This window comes from Astyanax mexicanus, chromosome 22 (assembly GCF_023375975.1).
Source record: "Astyanax mexicanus isolate ESR-SI-001 chromosome 22, AstMex3_surface, whole genome shotgun sequence".
Taxonomy (NCBI): Eukaryota; Metazoa; Chordata; class Actinopteri; order Characiformes; family Acestrorhamphidae; genus Astyanax; species Astyanax mexicanus.
This window is the reverse complement of record NC_064429.1, coordinates 35,608,867-35,628,683: the sequence shown is the minus strand read 5'-3', so window position 1 is coordinate 35,628,683 and position 19,817 is coordinate 35,608,867. Positions and strand designations below refer to the sequence as shown.

Sequence of the window (19,817 nt, the reverse complement as noted above, 5' to 3'; positions counted from 1 at the left end):
CAGTAGACAAGCATTATCCTGCTGGAATAGAGTTTTGGACGTGTTTAAGAACTTCAGCAGCACTGCTGCTGTATCTGATCCACTCACTGTACCACCAGCTCAACACTCACTAACACCTCATACACCACCACCATGCTAATCACAGCTAATCACAGCTAATCACTGCTAATCACAGCTAATCACTGCTAATCACTGCTAATCACTGCTAATCAGTGCCAATCACTGCTAATCACCGTTAATCACTGCTAATCACAGCTAATCACTGCTAATCACTGCTAATCAGTGCCAATCACTGCTAATCACCGTTAATCACTGCTAATCACTGCTAATCAGTTCCTCAGACGGGACTCACAGCTCGCCCCGAACGTGAAGATGTCCTGCGGGCTGGCGCTGGCTGGAAGCGTCGCTCCGTCGCTGGAGGTCAGGTCGTCGCTCGGGTCGTCGTTCATTTTACCCAGCAGCCCCAGCGTGTGGTCGTTAAACTCCAGGGGCAGCAGGACGGTCAGGGTCATGACCCCTCCTCTGCTTCTGATCTCCAGGCCGGCTCCAGAGGGGAACATCACCGTCACGTTCTGAGGAACGGCCGAAAACACGAACACACCTAGAACCCCGAGAACCTGAGATTATTGAAGATCTACTGCAGAGATCCACTAATTACTCACAGCGTATCTGCTGAACTACTGCGCTCTTTACTGTTCTGGTGCTATCTGTGGTTTATGTGGTATCCAGTGTGTTTCTGTGGTTTATGTGGTATGCAGTGTGTTTATGTGATATCCAATGTTTTTTTTATGTGGTATCCAGTGTGTTTATGTGAGATTCAGTGTGTTTATGTGGTATTCAGTGTGTTTATGTGGTATTCAGTGTGTTTATGTGGTATCCAGTGTGTTTATGTGGTATTCAGTGTGTTTCTGTGGTTTATGTGTGATCCAGTGTGTTTGTGGTATGGAGTGTGTTTATGTGGTATCCAGTGTGTTTATGTGGTTAATGTGGTATCCAGTGTGTTTCTGTGGTTAATGTGGTATCCAGTGTGTTTCTGTGGTTAATGTGGTATCCAGTGTGTTTATGTGGTTAATGTGGTATCCAGTGTGTTTATGTGGTTAATGTGGTATCCAGTGTGTTTCTGTGGTTAATGTGGTATCCAGTGTGTTTCTGTGGTTAATGTGGTATCCAGTGTGTTTATGTGGTTAATGTGGTATCCAGTGTGTTTATGTGGTTAATGTGGTATCCAGTGTGTTTATGTGGTTAATGTGGTATCCAGTGTGTTTCTGTGGTTAATGTGGTATCCAGTGTGTTTCTGTGGTTTATGTGGTATCCAATGTGTTTCTGTGGTTTATGTGTGATCCAGTGTGTTTATGTGGTATCGAGTCTGTTTATGTGATATTCAATGTGTTTCTGTTATTTATGTGGTATTCAGTGTGTTTATGTGGTATCCAGTATGTTTATATGGTATCCAGGGTTCCTGTTATTTCTATAAATAACTAAGCTACACGCTCAGAGCTAATCTAGTCTAACATTTTATTAATATTCTATGTTCAGCTCTTACTACTCTTGGCTCTTCCCACACCTGATCAGGTGACCACACCCTGCTGAACAGAGGCTACCTGTCCACAGTGATCGAGGGGAAGTTCTCACCCTTCAGGTCAATCCAGCTCTGCTCGGAGAAGCTCAGCACCCGCTGGTTCATTAACACCTCCAGGTGATCCAGCCTGTCCGTCAGCCTCACCTCCATTACATCAGAGTCCCTCTCCCTCGCTGCCACGGAGCACAGACGAGTCGCCATGATGGAGGAACCTTAAACAGAGGGAGCCGGAAGCTTCTTAAAGAAGTTCTTAAAAAGTTCTTATATTTGATGAATAGCACACCTCTGTTCTCCCACAGCGTTCTGAGATACAGTAATTTTGTGCTTTTTTCCCAGCTCTCTGTACAAAACCAACTTTGGGGCATATTTTGCCCCAATAAATGGCATTTTTACACCATTATCCAGGCTTATCCCCTGATTGCTAGAATCTGGAGAGCTATGACATTTAAAATGAGGCATTAATAACTTTAAAACTGCACAAGAAGTTTATTAAAAACACTGTTTACATCCCATTACGCTAGCTTCAGCTCCGAGCGCCGCCATTACTGTACTGATAATGACGTAGACATATATACATAGACTCCGTGTAGCCTGCCTCCTTGCGTAGCACTGGCACCCAGTGCATTTATTTACTGTACACTGAGGAAGGTGTTTAATACACCTATAATAATTGTACCAATGACGTGTGGAGCTACTTTGAGCCTGAATAACTGTGGAAAAAACGATTTATCTGCAGGGGTAAAATATGCATCTAAGTGCTGGGCAAAAAGCACAAAAATACTGGATCTTGGAAAGCTGCTAGAGAGCGGAGGTGTGCTTTTCAACAAAAGTAAGAACTTTTTTATCATGTTTTACTACAACAAAACTCCATTTTACACAAGAGTTCTCCTTCAAAGGAAGTTGTGTAATGAATAAATCAGGTTAACACTAAACCAAACTAAACCCAGGAGCTCTGAGTGTTCAGAGTCCGTGTACTGTATATATAATAATCTTACCATTCTCTGAGGTCATGTTCTCGGTCCTGCCCTGCACGGTGAGGTTATAGTTTTCAGAGTGAAGCAGGACGTATTCTCCTTTACCGTTAAACGTGTACGCCGTTCCATCAAACGTGATGAAATGTGGGTCACCGAGCACCGAGGCTGCATAAAAATAAGAATAAGAATAACCAAATATGTAAAAAAAAAATTAATTCATAATTAATTCATAATAAAAAATGCTCAAAAACTACTTTCAATTAAATCTTTTTACATTTCCTTTAGTAAAACTTGTCAACATTACGTCTTTACCTCTGAAGTACATTCTAAACTGTCTGAAACATATATTTATATAATGATTCGCTATTAAATTTGAATATATACAGCTCTGAAAAAAATAAGAGACCACTGCCGGTCTGTGATTAAAAACCAGGATTATTCCACCAAATATTGATTTCTGAACTCTTAAAACTTTGCATTATTTGAGGTCTGAAAGCTCTGCATCTTTTTTTTGTTGTTTCAGCCATTTCTCATTTTCTGCAAATAAATAAATGCTCTAAATGAGAATATTTTTATTTGGAATTTAGGAGAAATATTGTCTGTAGTTTATAGAATAAAACAACAATGTTAATTTTACTCAAATATAAACCTATAAATAGCAAAATCAGAGGAACTGGTTCAGAAACTGAAGTTCTCAGAGCTGTACAGAGTAGATAGCTGATATCTCACCAGCTTTAGGGGGCTGGTAGGTCCTGCAGTCGCTGGACGGTCGGTGGGTGAAGTAATAGTCGCAGTTATCGGACCACAGACAGCAGTAGTAGAAGGTGATGACGTCGTATTTCCAGTGGGATAATCCCGGGATTCTGGGGGGTCTCAGGTAAGGTGGTGCCCCCCAGTCGTGCCCTCGGTCGGGGGTACTGCCCCCGATGGAGTCCCCGGTCAGGACCTGAGCTCCGGTGTGGTCGTAGCAACACTGCTGACCGGCGGCATATTTAGGACTGCAGAGAAACAAGATTTAGATCTATTTAAACAGAAGCACCTTCGCTTTTTAGTTAGGGATGCACCAACATAAAGATTTTGTGCATTTATCCCAGCAGATCTATTCCAGTCGTACATTTACCTCACCAGGGCTATTCTTACCATACATTTATCTCAGCAGTGCTAGTCTAATCAAACATTTACCTCAGCAGTGTTATTCTGATCATACATTTACCTCAGCAGTGCTAGTCTAATCAAACATTTACCTCAGCAGTGTTATTCTAATCATACATTTACATCAGCAGTGCTATTCTAACCATACATTTACCTCAGCAGTGCTAGTCTAATCATACATTTACCTGAGCAGTGCTATTCTAATCATACCTTTACATGAGCAGTGCTTTTCAAATCATACCTTTACATTAGCAGTGCTATTCTAACCCAATATTTACCTGGGCAGTGCTATTCTAACCATACATTTACCTCAGCGGTGCTTTTCAAATCATACCTTTACATTAGCAGTGCTATTCTAACCCAAATATTTACCTGGGCAGTGCTATTCTAACCATACAGTTGCCTGAGCAGTGCTATTCTAATCATACCTTTACATGAGCAGTGCTATTCTAACCCAATATTTACCTGAGCAGTGCTATTCTAACCATACATTTACCTCAGCAGTTCTATTCTAACCATACATTTACCTTAGCAGTGCTATTCTAACCATATATTTACCTCAGCAGTGCTTTTCTAACCACACATTTATCTCAGCAGTGCTATTCTAACCACACATTTATCTCAGCAGTGCTATTCTAATCATACATTTACCTCAGCAGTGTTATTCTAATAATACATTTACCTAAGCAGTGCTATTCTAATATTACATTTACATTAGCAGTGCAATTCTAACCCAATATTTACCTGAGCAGTGCTATTCTAACCATACATTTACCTCAGCAGTGCTATTCTAACCATACATTTACCTCAGCAGTGCTATTCTTACTCAATATTTACCTGAGCATTGCTATTCTAACCATACATTTGCCTGAGCAGTGCTATTCTAACCACACATTTACTTAAGCAGGGCTATTCTAACCATACATTTACCTCAGCAGTGCTATTCAAATCATATTTTACCATAGTACTGCTATTCCAACGATACATTTACTTCAGGATTTGTAGGAGGAATATTTAACCAGAACAGAACTCTGGTGTGAGGTATAATGTGTGAGGTAGGAGTTACCTGCCCTGTATTGATCGGACACAGTGCACAGCTCCTGGATGATATGTACAAACACTGCCTTTCTCGATGTCACAGCCGTAATCAGTCTAAAACAATAACACCAACAGCGTTAGTGAAGAATGATGGTGTTTGGTATTAAATAATTATGTTTGGCTGTGAATGATGGTGTTTGGTGGAAAATTATGTTTGGTAGTGTTTGTTAGTGTGTGGTGGTGAAAAGTGGTGTCTGGTGGTGTTTGGTAGAAAACAATGTCGATGTTATTATGTCAGTGACTGGTGGTGTTTAGTAGTAATTGGTGGTGTTTGTAAGTGATCGGTGGTGTTTGTCAGTGATCGGTAGTGATCGGTGGTGTTTGTCAGTGATCGGTAGTGTTTGTTGGCGTTTGTCAGTGATCGGTGGTAATTGTCAGTGATCGGTATTGATCTGTGGTGTTTGGTGGTGTTTGTCAGTGATCGGTGGTGTTTGGTGGTGTTTGTCAGTGATCTGTGGTGTTTGGTGGTGTTTGTAAGTGATCGGTGGTGTTTGTCAGTGATCTGTGGTGTTTGGTGGTGTTTGTAAGTGATCGGTGGTGTTTGTAAGTGATCTGTGGTGTTTGGTGGTGTTTGTAAGTGATCGGTGGTGTTTGGTGGTGTTTGTAAGTGATCGGTGGTGTTTGTAAGTGATCTGTGGTGTTTGGTGGTGTTTGTAAGTGATCTGTGGTGTTTGGTGGTGTTTGTAAGTGATCGGTGGTGTTTGTCAGTGATCTGTGGTGTTTGGTGGTGTTTGTAAGTGATCGGTGGTGTTTGTAAGTGATCTGTGGTGTTTGGTGGTGTTTGTAAGTGATCGGTGGTGTTTGGTGGTGTTTGTAAGTGATCGGTGGTGTTTGTAAGTGATCAGTGGTGTTTGGTGGTGTTTGTAAGTGATCGGTGGTGTTTGTCAGTGATCGGTAGTGTTTGGTAGTAATTAGTGGTGTTTGTCAGTGATCGGTAGTGTTTGGTGGTGTTTGGTGAGCAGTGTTGGTGCACTGACGTGGAAGCGGCCGGTGTCGGCGCGGGCCTGGGCGAGGGTGCAGGGGCAGTCGGTGATTTCGGGGAGGAAGCTGGGGATGATTTTCTCCTCTTTATCCCACAGAACACATTTCTCCAGAGCCCAGCCTGCCGAGTCCCGCCTAAACCCCTCCTCCAGGTGATACGCCAGAGCATGAGCCCCATTCCACAGAGCGTTTACATTCCTACACACACACACACACACACACACGAACACACACACACACACACACACACACACATTACCAATTACACACACACTAAATGGATACTGGATAATTCATAGCAGATATTGTGTAATCTACAGTGAATACTCAATACCTATACATGAGTAGATACTGAATAATTCATATTGGATACTCAACAATTCATAGTAGTTACTAAATAATTCATAGTAGTTACTAAATAATTCATAGTAGACACTAAATAATTCATAGTAGACACTAGATCGTTCATAATAGATACTGAGTAGTTCATAGCAGATACTGAATAATTCACAGTAGAGACTCAACAAATTATAGTAGATACTGAGTAATTTATAGCAGATACTCAACAATTCATAGTACTTACGAAATTATTCATAGTAGTCGGTCAGTAATTCATAGTGAATACTCAACAATTTCACAGTAGATACTAGGTAATTCAAAGCAGATACTGAATAATTAATAGTAGTTACTCAATAATTCATAGTGCATACTCAACAATTCACAGTAGATAATAAGTAATTCAAAGCAGATACTGAGTAATTTATAGTACATACTGAGTAATTTATAGTACATACTGAGTAATTTATTGTACATACTGAGTAATTTATAGTATGTACTGAGTAATTTATAGTATGTACTGAGTAATTTATAGTAGATACTGAGTAATTTATTGTACATACTGAGTAATTTATAGTATGTACTGAGTAATTTATAGTAGATACTGAGCAATTCATAGTAAATATTGAGTAATTCATGGTAAGTCCTGTGAATTGAATTGTTATATTATCATATATTTCTTATTTTTTGCATATTCATATACAGAGCAAAACTGCTGTAGGCTGAGTGGGTGGAAATAAAGTGCTGTATTCTTAAAGGGGTGGAGCTAAACTGCTGTATTCTTGAAGGGGTGGAGCTAAACTGCTGTATTCTTGAAGGGGTGGAGCTAAACTGCTGTATTCTTGAAGGGGTGGAGCTAAACTGCTGTATTCTTGAAGGGGTGGAGCTAAACTGCTGTATTCTTGAAGGGGTGGAGCTAAACTGCTGTATTCTTGAAGGGGTGGAGCTAAACTGCTGTATTCTTAAAGGGGAGGGGCTAAAGTGGTGTAGTGGGTGGTGTTACCGTGCTCCGTCGGGTTTGGTGCTGGGGCTGACCCTCATGCTGCCCATGTGCCAGTCAGACAGCGGTTTCTCTGAGGGTCTCGGGGTGAAGCTGAAGGCTCCAGTATTACTCACATTCCTCCCTACAGTGTATAAATACGTCCATTCTGCTCTCCAGTGCTCCGAGTACGGCTCACCTGCAACACAGAACACATATACCAATATAATCATTTATATTCATTTATAGTAAAAAATAAAATAAATTTTTAAGGTTTTCTTCAGCTTACAGAGGACGATGAATCAATTAATCAATCAATCAGTAAACCAATATTTTACACCTGTCAAACGTTAGAAAACCCTTTATAATTCAATGTTGGAGTTTTCAGTCACTAAATCACCTTTAGACAGCCCGCCACTGTTTTAGCTCATTTTAATTTTTTTTTATGATCTTTGGTATGTTTTAAGTTTCTTTATTTATTATTTATATATATATTATTTAAATATATATATATATTTTTTTTAGTTTTTTATGTTGGTTTGTTTTAGTAGGTTTTATTTCATTTTGGTTTCTTACTTTTCCTTTTATTATAGTTATTGCTTGTTTATATTTTACTATTTTATGTGTTTAGTTTTTTAATTGATTCATCTATAGGTGAATTTTTATTAGTTCTATTTCCTTTTTTTCCCTTTGATTTTATGATTCCTACCCTTAAATTATTATTTTTTTACCTTATTTTGTTTTATATCTTAATATATATATATTTTTATTATTATCCTCTTTTTAAAATAATTCTTATACCCTATTATAATGCTGTTTTTATTACTTATTTTATTCTATTTTATTCTGCTGAACATCATGGACAATGTTCACCACCCTCTGCACAGCACCATCACCAGGCAGAGGAGCTCATTCAGCGGCAGACTGCTGTCCCAGTCCTGCTCCACAGACAGACTCCGAAAGTCTTTTGTTCCTCAGGCCATAAGACTGTTCAACTCCTCTCAGCACAGCAAACTAAAGACTCTGTGAAACTTTTTCATTCCGGCCACTCTGGCCACACCATGGACACACCCCCAGCTATGGACACACTCTCAGACTTGCTGATGCCTAGAACACTTTTTATAGTTCTACCATATTTTGCACTAGTAGTTCATTCACTAGTTAAGTCATCTACTGTTTACGTATCTTTTGCACTGTTTAATTTAATTTAAATTATTATATAACTGTGTATTTGCACTTTCTGTTTGGCTGACATCAGTTATCCTCACATTATGCACATCAACTGGTGTTCCCTGTCTATTGTGTTCAACTGCACTACCTCCATTCTCCATCTCCATTACACACACACACACAAAGACTGTACATTTACACTGTATATTCTATTTCTTATTTGATTGTATTTATATGTATCTTTATATTTTTTAACTTTGTGTATTGTGTAACCTGCTGCTGTATGCCAAGAATTTCCCCCCGGGATCGATTGATCGATCGATCGATCGATCGATCGATCGATCGATCAATCGATCAATCGATCAATCGATCAATCAATCAATCAATCAATCAATCAATCAATGAATGAATGAATAGTATGTATGTATGTATGTATGTCTGTCTGTCTGTCTGTCTGTCTGTCTGTCTGTATGTATGTATGTATGTATGTATGTATCTATCTATCTATCTATCTACTTTTTTGTTGTTGTTGTTTCTGTCAATCCCTTCCCTATGTAAATGCTTGGCTGCATTGTAAATGAGGGCCACCCTCGATGTACTCTGAGTTTAAATAAAGGTTGATTGATTGAAATCTGTGTAGATTATTATCCAGGGCTCATTTCACTTTGAAAGAAAATATTTTTTTTAACTCTGCTTCATAATCCGGTGCGCCTTATGTATTTAAAAAAAGACCAGAAAATAGACGGTCATTGATAGGGTGCCGTATAATATGGTGCACCTTATAGTTCTTAAAATATGGTATAAAGATGTGTGTTCTTTTATCATTTAATACAAATTATAATAAAATAATCAATAGTCAATAAATCAACATTTTTTTTCATTTATAAACACATTGAGGGAAACTCTCATTTTCAATCCAGGCGAGCATTTCCAATTTAAAGGGACTAAAAAAAACTAAAATCAAAATTAAAATCATGTACTTAAATCGGGTTAAGCTAAAATAAGGAACTTAATAATTAAATACCAAAGGCAGTTTATGATTTAATTAAGAATAAATAAAATAATTCAAAATAAAAGGATAAGTGTACAGGCTAAAATTTTAAGCAGATTAATAATTAGAATAATATAAAATAAACACCTATCCTCCTGAGACCCAGACTTTTGCTTAGCGTCTATTTTTAATTTATCCTAACAATTTGAGATTAGCAGGACCTACCAAGTATAAAAACTAAACTTCAACTTACGTACAGGAAATCGTTTTTGCAAAAGACAATGTCCTTATATGGGGACAGTAGTAAACCGATTAAAAATTATTCTTGCCATTTGGGAACAGAAGGACCCAACTCTACAGAGAATAAAATTAACTACTTTTAAACATAAAATTCAATGAGAATTGTTACCTGGACCATTTATCTGCCTTGACTGGCTGTAAAAACCTCTGAGTGGGATTCCCACCATCTTTTTTTAATCAATTGAGTACAATGTTGTTATGTAAACACTGGTTGTTATGGACAGTATCTGTATATGAGGCCAAAGGGTCAACGTTTTAAAAAATATATTATAATAATTTATTATCATGTTGCAGAGAAGCAGAAATTTAATGTCCAGTTATGAGGACGTAGGGTCTCAAGAGGATATACAAAATAACAGAAGGCTAAAAAACATAAGTGGCCAAAAACAACACTAAGATTATAAAGAAGGTAAATGATAGAAATAAAAAATAAAAGGACTAAATAAATAAGATAAAAAAGGTAAAAGAAAATCCCAACTAAAACAGTTAGTCTGAAAGAAGTTTAAAATGATTTAGACACACTAATAATAAAAATAAAGAACAAATAAATCTGAATAAGAAGAGATGTGTCCAAACCTTTGACTGGTACTGTATATTATACGCAGTGACATTATGTAAAATCAGATAAAGACAAAGAATCTTATAAAATATGTAGATAAAATAATTAGTTCATGTTGGTGTTTTAGAATTCACTGTGTTATAATAGTGAGTCTGTACTGGTGTTTACTGCTCACTTATCAGCTCCTATCAGATTTATTTCACTCTTCGTCTTCAATACGAAGGTCAGTCTGGAGGTTTACAGCTGAGCGTTCAGAACACAGATAACAACTTCAAGGACATGAGAATACTCTTCCCCACTCTCTAAAAGTTCGATTAAAGGGCCCATATAGCAGAAACTCTACATGAGGCTCCTGGGTGGTGCAACTGTCTAACTGCCAGTTCTAGATATTGTGATATTAAACACTGAAGGAGGCGGAGCTACAGTTGTCTCTCATTATTAGAGTAAATATTAATATTAATAACACTCTAAATGTAGATATTGTGATATTATACACTGATGAGGAGGCAGAGCTACAGTTTGTCTCTCATTATTAGAGTGAATATTAATATTAATAACACTCTAAATGTAAGTATTTTGATATTATACACTGCTGAAGGAGGCGGAGCTACAGTTTGTCTCTCATTATTAGAGTGAATATTAATATTAATAACACTCTAAATGTAGGTATTGTGATATTATACACTGCTGAAGGAGGCGGAACTACAGTTTATTTCTCATTATTAGAGTGAATATTAATATTAATAACACTCTAAATGTAGGTATGTGATATTATACACTGATGAGGAGGCGGAGCTACAGTTTATTTCTCATTATTATGGTAAATATTAATATTAATAACACTCTAATTGTAGGTATTGTGATATTATACACTGCTGAAGGAGGCGGAGCTACAGTTTATTTCTCATTATTATGGTAAATATTAATATTAATAACACTCTAAATGTAGGTATTGTGATATTATACACTGATGAGGAGGCGGAGCTACAGTTTATTTCTCATTATTATGGTAAATATTAATATTAATAACACTCTAATTGTAGGTATTGTGATATTATACACTGCTGAAGGAGGCGGAGCTACAGTTTATTTCTCATTATTAGAGTGAATATTAATATTAATAACTCTCTAAATGTAGATATTGTGATATTATACACTGATGAAGGAGGCGGAACTACAGTTTATTTCTCATTATTATGGTAAATATTAATATTAATAACACTCTAATTGTAGGTATTGTGATATTATACACTGCTAAAGGAGGCGGAGCTACAGTTTGTTTCTCATTATTAGAGTGAATATTAATATTAATAACACTCTAAATGTAGGTATTGTGATATTATATATTGAGTGGTTATACTCACCGGTCTCCTCGTAGCCCCACAGTTCGATATTGACTCTCTCTGCGTTTATTAATGAGGGGATCCAAATCATCTGTAAAACCCCTCCGACCCCCGGCGTCCCGTAATACTGCCACTGTGTCCCGTTCCCCAGGACGACCTTATACAGCGGACTCAGCTTACTGTGATGCACTGGTCAAAAATCAATCAATCAATCAATTAATAAATTAATCAATCAAATAAATACAAATATATACAGTATACTTTCAAAGTCTGACAGTAATAACTGTGAAATTATCATTTAAATAGTGATAGATCAACAAAAAGTAGCACATAATTGTGAAGTGGAACGAAAATAATATATATATTTTTTAATTTTAATCAAATAAAAATCTGGAAATTGTGACATGCAAAAGTATTCAGCCCCCTTTACTCTGAAAACCCTAAAAAAAACCCAGTGCACTCAATTCACAGCCTTCAGAAGTCTTAATTAGTTAATAGAGTTAATCCAGCTGTGTGTAATTTAGTCTCAGTATAAATGCAGCTGTTCTCTGAAGGCCTCAGCTTAGATTGGACCCAAAAAAATCTGACCCGACCCAGCCCGAGCCCGTGCACATTCTGCCCCAGCCCGACCCAACCCGAACCACGAACTGTCGTTATGAACCCGAGCCCGACCCGATCCGCCCCATAAACTGGCTGTTTTCGGGCTGTTTGAATGAGTGAAATATGATCAGAATTATGTTTATTAACACTGTAACATAGAAGCATAGAACTATTATTTAATTAAAATGATTTTTAAGAACAGCTACACACAATGCTGCAAGTCAAACGCAGAGGAGTTCACGTGCCCCCAGAGCTACGTGATTACATTTTTTTTAAATTATAGTTTAATTTTATTTTGTTTTTATTTTTTCTCCAACAGTTCAGTAAGTTTTAAAGCTCACCTTCCGTGGTTTTTTCTTTCATTTTAAAATGTCTAGTTGTGGTCTCTAGTATGAATGAATGACATGTGAGCCGTTTTTGTAAAAAAAAAGTGCTCAGGTGTCTCTGTATAGCTCTTTTTTAATGGACTGTTTTAGGGGTGTGTCCAAAATGACCGGATTCCAGCTTTGCTCATGAATATTCATACATGCAAACAGCATGCAAATATCTCTCCTCTGATTGGCTAGGAGCACTGCGACGCCCCTCCGCCGCTCTGCCGCTCACTGCCTCCCACCTCCTAACTGATGAGCGGTGATGTTGCGTCGCTTCAGCTCCGCCTCTGGGAGTTTCTTGAGCCAAGGTGGGCTGGTCTGTGAGTTTCTGCCTACGTAGGCAGAAAGATCATTCAAAATTCACCCGTTTTTCGGAGGGGGGGAGGGGGGATTTCTTTGCTTAGCTCCTGCAGACAATGGGGGCTGCAAAACAGTTTAATGTGCAGGTGTACACATTCAACTCGGAGAGACCTACTGTATTCCACAAAAAACAAGAAAAATCGGATTTTCGCGGAAGGTGAGCTTTAAAATGTTTTTAGGGTGGGCTTGCTAGTTGTTATTAGTTTTCACACAACTTATCTGAGAGATCAATCTAAAAAACGTGCGAGAGAGAGAGAGAGAGAGAGATTTCTGGAATGAGCTACTCACAGGTAAATGTTCTCACACACTGTATCTCCTGTTTCTCTTTCATCTTCCTCGCGCTCATATTGTAATCCCATACAGAATTCTGCAGTTTCTCAGTGTTTTCTGTCGTATTTTGCGGTTAGTGCGAGCGCTTTAAACAAGAACTAACGCCGCGGACCGCGAGGTGCCGCACACTGCTGCTGCTGCGCCGAATTCGACTCCCTGCTGAATCCGACTCCGCTTCGCAAACAGAATCGGCACAACACCGCCCGCTGTACAACTCGCAACAAGACGCTCTCCATCCAACCTGACTGATCTTCAACTGTTTTATAAAGAAGAATGGAGGAAAAATCATTCTCATCAGTCTCTAGATGCAGAAAGCTGGTAGAGACAAACCCCAAAAGACTTGCAGGCGGATCTACTACGTATCTGAAAACCATGTATATTTTTCATTCCACTTCAAAATTATGTGCTTCTTTGTGTTTGTCCATCACTTAAAATAAAAAAAAAAAACATTTAAGTTTGTGGTTGTAAGATAAAATGTGAAAAAGTTAAAGGGGTATGAATACTTTTGCAAGCCACTGTATGATTATCTAAATATATTTTAATCACCTGAGAGCCACCTGCCCACTCTGTTGTAATTCAGTCCGTCAGTGGAAACTTCGAACGGAATCCAACCGGACTCAAACAGCATCGGAGAAATACAGTGACCGACTCCGCCCTCATCTACATACCCCTCAGTTACTATCTCAGACTTAAACCTGCAGCACACACACACACACACACACACATTACAGAAATGATGAGATACTAGGGTTTAAAACATTTCTGTAGAAGATGAAGTATCAACTCAAGTAAAACCCTTAACTCTTTAAGTAAAAGTGTAAAAGTACTGGTTTCAAAACTTAAACTTAAAGTATAAAAGTAAAAGTAATTTAAGGGGAAAAAATAAAAATAAAGCCATTAAGGACAAAAGAGTCCTATAGTGCACTACACCCCCCCCCCCCCCTCCCCAAAACACATTTTTCTAAAAGCCATAATGACTATAATATTAAAATATTAAAATATTAATGTTTTTAATATAATTTGGGATTTTGCACTAGGCTGTTCCCTAGTATTTCAGCTGCATATATGCTAATTAAAAATGAATGTATTTTTGCATACAGAACAATGTAAATATATTAAAGAAGTTTAGTTGGGCTGGAGTTTATCTGGAGTTCTCTTGAGTCTCTGCACGGATCATCTTCATACTAGACTACATACGTCTGCTATGTTCTTGCTGGAGTGTGGAAAATAGTCATGTCACCTGCAGCCTCTCCCGAGAGGGGGTGCTTTTTCTGGCAGGGGTGTTGAAATCGGTACCAAAGCAGTATTCACGTGTGTGTAATTTGTAGCTCCGCCCTTTCCCCAGGTGTTCAGTGTTTCATGTTACTATTTATAGCTCACTTTAGTCCTTGTTTATCCGTCGGTCTTTGCACCTTCCTACGTTGTCTGTCTCGTCACGTCTTAGCTTAGTTTTGCCACGTATCCTATTTGCTCTTCTCCACGTTTCTAGTTCTTTGTTTAGTTTGTATTATTTGTTTATATCTCTTGTTTGTTTATATTCCTTGTTTTGTACATATTTACGTATTTATCCTTTGTATATATTCCCTAACCTTGTTTTGTACTTATCTGTTTAGTTTAGCTCTTTGTTTGTTTATGTATATATATTTATTCGTTATTCCCCTGTTTGTTTATTTGTTTATTTGTTATTTATTAAAGTCTTGTTCTTACCCGCATATAAATCCGCCTCCCGTCTGTTCCCCACGTTACACATACGTCTTCTTGGCTTTAACGTTTTTTGGAAAATGAAAAAATCCAAGATACTTTTCTAAGCTACGCTGACTCCTAAGACATAATAAAAAAAAATTGTCATGTCACCTGCAGCCTCCCATAGAAGTGTCGAAATCTGCACCCCCTGCCATGAAAAGCACCCTCTCTCGGCATCATATACGCACCGTCTTTTTGATAAAAGCGCTTTAACTTCACTTAAAAATACGCTCCGAGAGGGGGTGGTTTTCCTGGCGGGGGTACTGAATTCGGCACCATAGTAGTGAGGAAATCTGCAACCTCGCCATGAAAAGAAAATGAAAAAACCCAAGATACTTTTCTAAGCTATGCTGACTCCTAAGACATAATGTAAAATAGTCACGTCACCTGCAGCCTCTCCCGAGAGGGGGTGCTTTTCCTGGTGGGGGTGCTGAATTTGAAATCTGCACCCCTGCCATGAAAAGCTCCCTCTCTCGGCAGCACCTACGCACGTCTTCTTGATTTTGGTTGTTTACCTGCAGCTCAGGTGTGAGTCCGGGTTGAAAGTGACGTTAAGGATTCTGAAGTCGGTTCCTCCGAGCAGAGAACCGGAGTGAGGCGAGATCTCCAGGCAGAACTGATTTATATCAGAACAGCAGCTCTGCAGAGACTCACAGGTGGAGTGACAGGAGCACCCGGCCAGCTTCTCTCCACAGCGCCCCTCACAGGACTGAGCTACAACAGCATTAAACACTATTAATTACCCTAAATCACACGATAATAAACTCAGAACTGCACAGTATAAACACTGCAGAGCTAAATTCTTTAATCCATGTCCAACAAACCCATCCATCAGTTTATTGGCCGATAACAAGCTTTATTATAACACCTGGTTTTAGAGCACAATAATGTATTGTGGTGACGGACAGTTCTGGTGGAAACAGGAGAGTTGAGGTGCACATTGAATTCTGCCGTGATTTGATCAGCCGTGGTTTTATGTTTTTTATTGGATACAATCCGGGTTAGCACCCGAACATCCCTTTCAGACAGCTTCCTCTTACAGCGTCCACAGTTAATCCTGTTGGATGTGGTTGGTCCTTCTTGGTGGTATGCTGACATTACCCTGGATACCGTGGCTCTTGATGCATCACAAAGACTTGCTGTCTTGGTCACAGATGCTCCAGCAAGACGTGCACCAGCAATTTGTCCTCTTTTGAACTCTGGTATGTCTCCCATAATGTTGTGTGCATTGCAGTATTTAGAGCAGAACTGTGTTCTTACCCTGATATATGAACCTTCACACTCTTGCTCTTACTGGTGCAGTAATGTGCAATTAATGAAGATTGAACACCAGGCTGCTCCAATTTAGCCATGAAACCTAAAATCCCACACTAAAATGATGACAGGTGTTTCAGTTTCATTGTCCAACCCCTGTATACTTCCCCCTTGTAACAGATACCGTAATTAATAAGACTGTATTTTAATTCCACATCATACGGATTATACATTTTTACCACATTCTAAAAGTTACCCAAAGGGTAATTCCATAGAGTACTTTTAATTCCACACTATAAAAAGTAACCAAACACTAATTTTAATTCTTTATTAGCAAATGTACTCAATATAACAGAGTTTAAATTCCACAATATGAAGTTAACCACATTATAAAAGTTACTCAATACTATAAAGTTTAAATTACACGTCAAATTACTTACCACATTTTAAAATTTACTTAGAATTTAGTTCCATTTTATAAGCTTCTAAAGAGCTTTAATTTCTAATTTTACAACTGACTCAATACTAGACTGCTTTTAATTTCACACTATAAAAAATGTCCACATTATAAAAGTTTCTTAAGAGTATAGAGTTTAAACTCCACGACAAAATTTACCCCATTTTACCACCATATATATATATATATATATATATATATATAAAGAGAGAGAGAGAGAATTACACAATAATATAGTATATTATTATTGTGTTATTTACAAAATATATATAATATATAAATTAAAATGGGATTTTCTTTCCTTTTCTTGTAAGGAAGGCAGTTTGGTGAAGAGTGATGATATACAGTATTAATATAAATGAAAATACTTAAATAAATATAGTATATGACTAAAACACATACTTTAAGTATATTTTATACTAAAACGTATTATAAAAGCAAAAGAAATGAGCTCCCAGTGTTTAAACATGTGACACTGCGCTACACACACTTCAATATGAGCCTTTATATTCAACCACTGAGCAGAAACACACTGATTTATCATTCAGTAACATTTTTACAGCTTTATAACTACAACTAAACATGTAATTAATGATCAGTCCTGTAACCACTGGGATTAAATGGGTTTATTGTAAAGTTCCTGAATTATATTTTTATAAAACACAATATTAATATTAATATAAAGCTCTGTTATTATAAGTAAGTTCAGTAGGAGCTGTAATTCAGTAGAGTAAGAGTGTATTATGATAATATTATGAATGAATTCAGTCGGGTGAGAGTTTTGATTTACATACGCTCACCAAGAGTTAATCTATTACAGTCTGAGTTTTACTTTAACTGGGGAAGTTTGCTTTAATTTAACACAAAATCTCTTTTTAAAACACTTTTTAAAGCCTGAAACAGACTCTGAACATGATCTACAGTTTTCTCTTAGCAGGAAATTACATTATATAAAATACTCATAATAATAAATTTAATATATATTTATCTATTTATTTATATATGTTTGTTACAAATGTGTTATGTTTAGTTTTTTTATGTCTTCAGTTGTGTTTGTTTAGTTATATAATACACACCTCAACTGATAAAAGTATTATATTCAGTGTTGTAAAAAAAAAAAAAAGTGTATACAGCTTTGAGGAAAAAATAAGAGAGCATTTAAAAATGATGAGTTTCTTTGATTTTACCCAATTAAAAACCTCTGGAATATAATCAAGAGGAAGATGGATGATCACAAACCATCAAACCACCAAACTGATGTAACGGGACGGTCAGGGATCGGACCCAAGCGCAGAGAGGAAAACCCGTGAAAACAGGGTTCTATTTATTTATATTTAAGTATTTATATATTTATTTATGTATGTATATTTATTTATCTGTATATTATTATGTATGTATTGTATTACTTTTATGTGTTTTGGCAAGTGATTTTGCAACTGCCCAGACCTGGGTTCGAACCAGCAGTCTCTGGGTTACTAGTCCAACACTCTATCACTGCGCCACCAGGAGAGTGCAGGTGAGGGCTGGAATTACGCCCTTTAAAGCAATACAAGAAAAAGGCGGGAAACCAAACAAAGGAGACACCATGCGGTGTGGCTCAAACTAAAAAACTCTTCCCAAAAACCAAATAAACTTAAATTCCCTTTATTTCTTTTCAGGTAGGTGGTGAACAATTCCACTCTGCCAATCTTATTGCCAGCCCTTTGTCTAAGGCTTAGGAGGCTGTTTGTTTTGCCTTGGCTGGTCTTGACTTGATTGGGCTTTACTTGACTGAACTTGGCTGGACTTCACTTGACTTGACTTGACTTGACTTGACTTGACTTGACTGGACTTGACTGGACTTTGCTTTGCCTTTGTAGTAGTCTTTGCCTTTGTCTTTGTCTTTGCCTTGGGAGTGGTCTTTGCCTTTGCCTTTGCCTTTGTCTTTGTCTTTGCCGTTGTCAGAAGAATACCATACCGGTCAGCACGCAAAAAAGGTGTGACAAAGGCAAGCAGAAAGTTCAGCCTTATATAGAGGAACCAGCAGGTGTGGATGGTTGGACCTGATTACCTCCTGGAACTCTGGGATTTGGAGTCTCCCTGGGGAACAGTGCTGGCAGCTGGCGGTGCAGCCTGACCCCTTACAACTGAACTGCTTGAATTTTTACACCAGGAGTAAAGCAGCATAAAGTTATCCAAAAGCAGTGTGTAAGACTGGTGGAGGAGAACATGATGCCAAGATGCATGAAAAAAACTGTGATTAAAAACCACCAGGGTTATTCCACCAAATATTGATTATTTCTGAACTCTTAAAACTTTATGAATATGAACTTGTTTTCTTTGCATTATTTGAGGTCTGAAAGCTCTGCATCTTTTTTGTTATTTCAGCCATTTCTCATTTTCTGTAAATAAATGCTCTAAATGACTATATTTTTATTTGTAATTTGGGAGAAATGTTGTCTGTAGTTTATCAAATGAAAAAACAATGTTCATTTTACTCAAACATAAACCTATAAATAGTAAAATCAGAGAAACTGATTCAGAAACTGAAGTGCTCTCTTCATTTTTCCCAGAGCTGTATATTAGTATATTGTAAAAACTTAAAACTGAAAAATGATTTTTTTTAGCAAACAATTAATTGGTTAACAGTTTACAGCTGGTAAGTATTAATGGAAATAAACTTCAATAAAGCTTTATTTTTACTAGGGAATACATTGAGGTTAATCCTAATTAATTTTAATGCATCTGAACATTTACAACTTAAAAATAAACTTAAAATTAAATTTAAAACTAAAATCAAGTATTTAAACAGGTTAAGCTAAAATGAGAAAAAATAATAAAAACAAAACAAGAAAACAATAGCAAAGCAAACAACTAAGATTTAATTAAGAAGAGATAAAATAATTCAGAATAATAGGATGAATAAATTAAGATAAATAGAGATAAATAATTAGAATAATAATAAAACCTAAAGCAGCTACAAAAACACTAAGATCATAAAGAAAGTAAAAAGCGGAAATGAAATTTAAAAACAGAAAATAAATTAAACTGAGTTTTGAAGATTTTTTTTTAAATGTCATTTTTTTAAAGAGCAAATTTACACTTTTAAACACTTTCAGTACATTCACACTTTTATCATCATAATAATAACTAGAAAAAGACACAGATAAAACACAGAGAACTCTGTAACTATTAAAAGTAGAAGTTCTTTCTTTTTTTTTTTAGAGAAATTAGTGATAAAACCTCAAAAGACTCTTAGAA

At 37.1% G+C, this 19,817-nt stretch overlaps 1 protein-coding gene across 3 annotated transcripts in view; it reads right to left on the bottom strand.

Annotated features, from left to right (window-relative positions):
• Positions 1 to 19,817, bottom strand: part of susd2 (sushi domain containing 2) — a 41,166-nt gene that overhangs the window by 20,753 nt on the left and 596 nt on the right. For 2 of the 3 annotated variants that reach the window (XM_049470581.1, XM_022664716.2), the window contains exons 2-11: positions 15,382 to 15,580; positions 13,670 to 13,818; positions 11,484 to 11,651; positions 7,124 to 7,298; positions 5,781 to 5,982; positions 4,772 to 4,857; positions 3,283 to 3,551; positions 2,575 to 2,718; positions 1,633 to 1,791; positions 353 to 601 (exon numbers count right to left, since the gene is read on the bottom strand). In XM_049470581.1, the coding sequence (XP_049326538.1) occupies positions 353 to 601; positions 1,633 to 1,791; positions 2,575 to 2,718; positions 3,283 to 3,551; positions 4,772 to 4,857; positions 5,781 to 5,982; positions 7,124 to 7,298; positions 11,484 to 11,651; positions 13,670 to 13,818; positions 15,382 to 15,580 (1,800 nt within the window). The remainder of the gene's footprint in view (positions 1 to 352; positions 602 to 1,632; positions 1,792 to 2,574; positions 2,719 to 3,282; positions 3,552 to 4,771; positions 4,858 to 5,780; positions 5,983 to 7,123; positions 7,299 to 11,483; positions 11,652 to 13,669; positions 13,819 to 15,381; positions 15,581 to 19,817) is intronic. The other variant, XM_049470582.1, reaches the window with a different exon arrangement.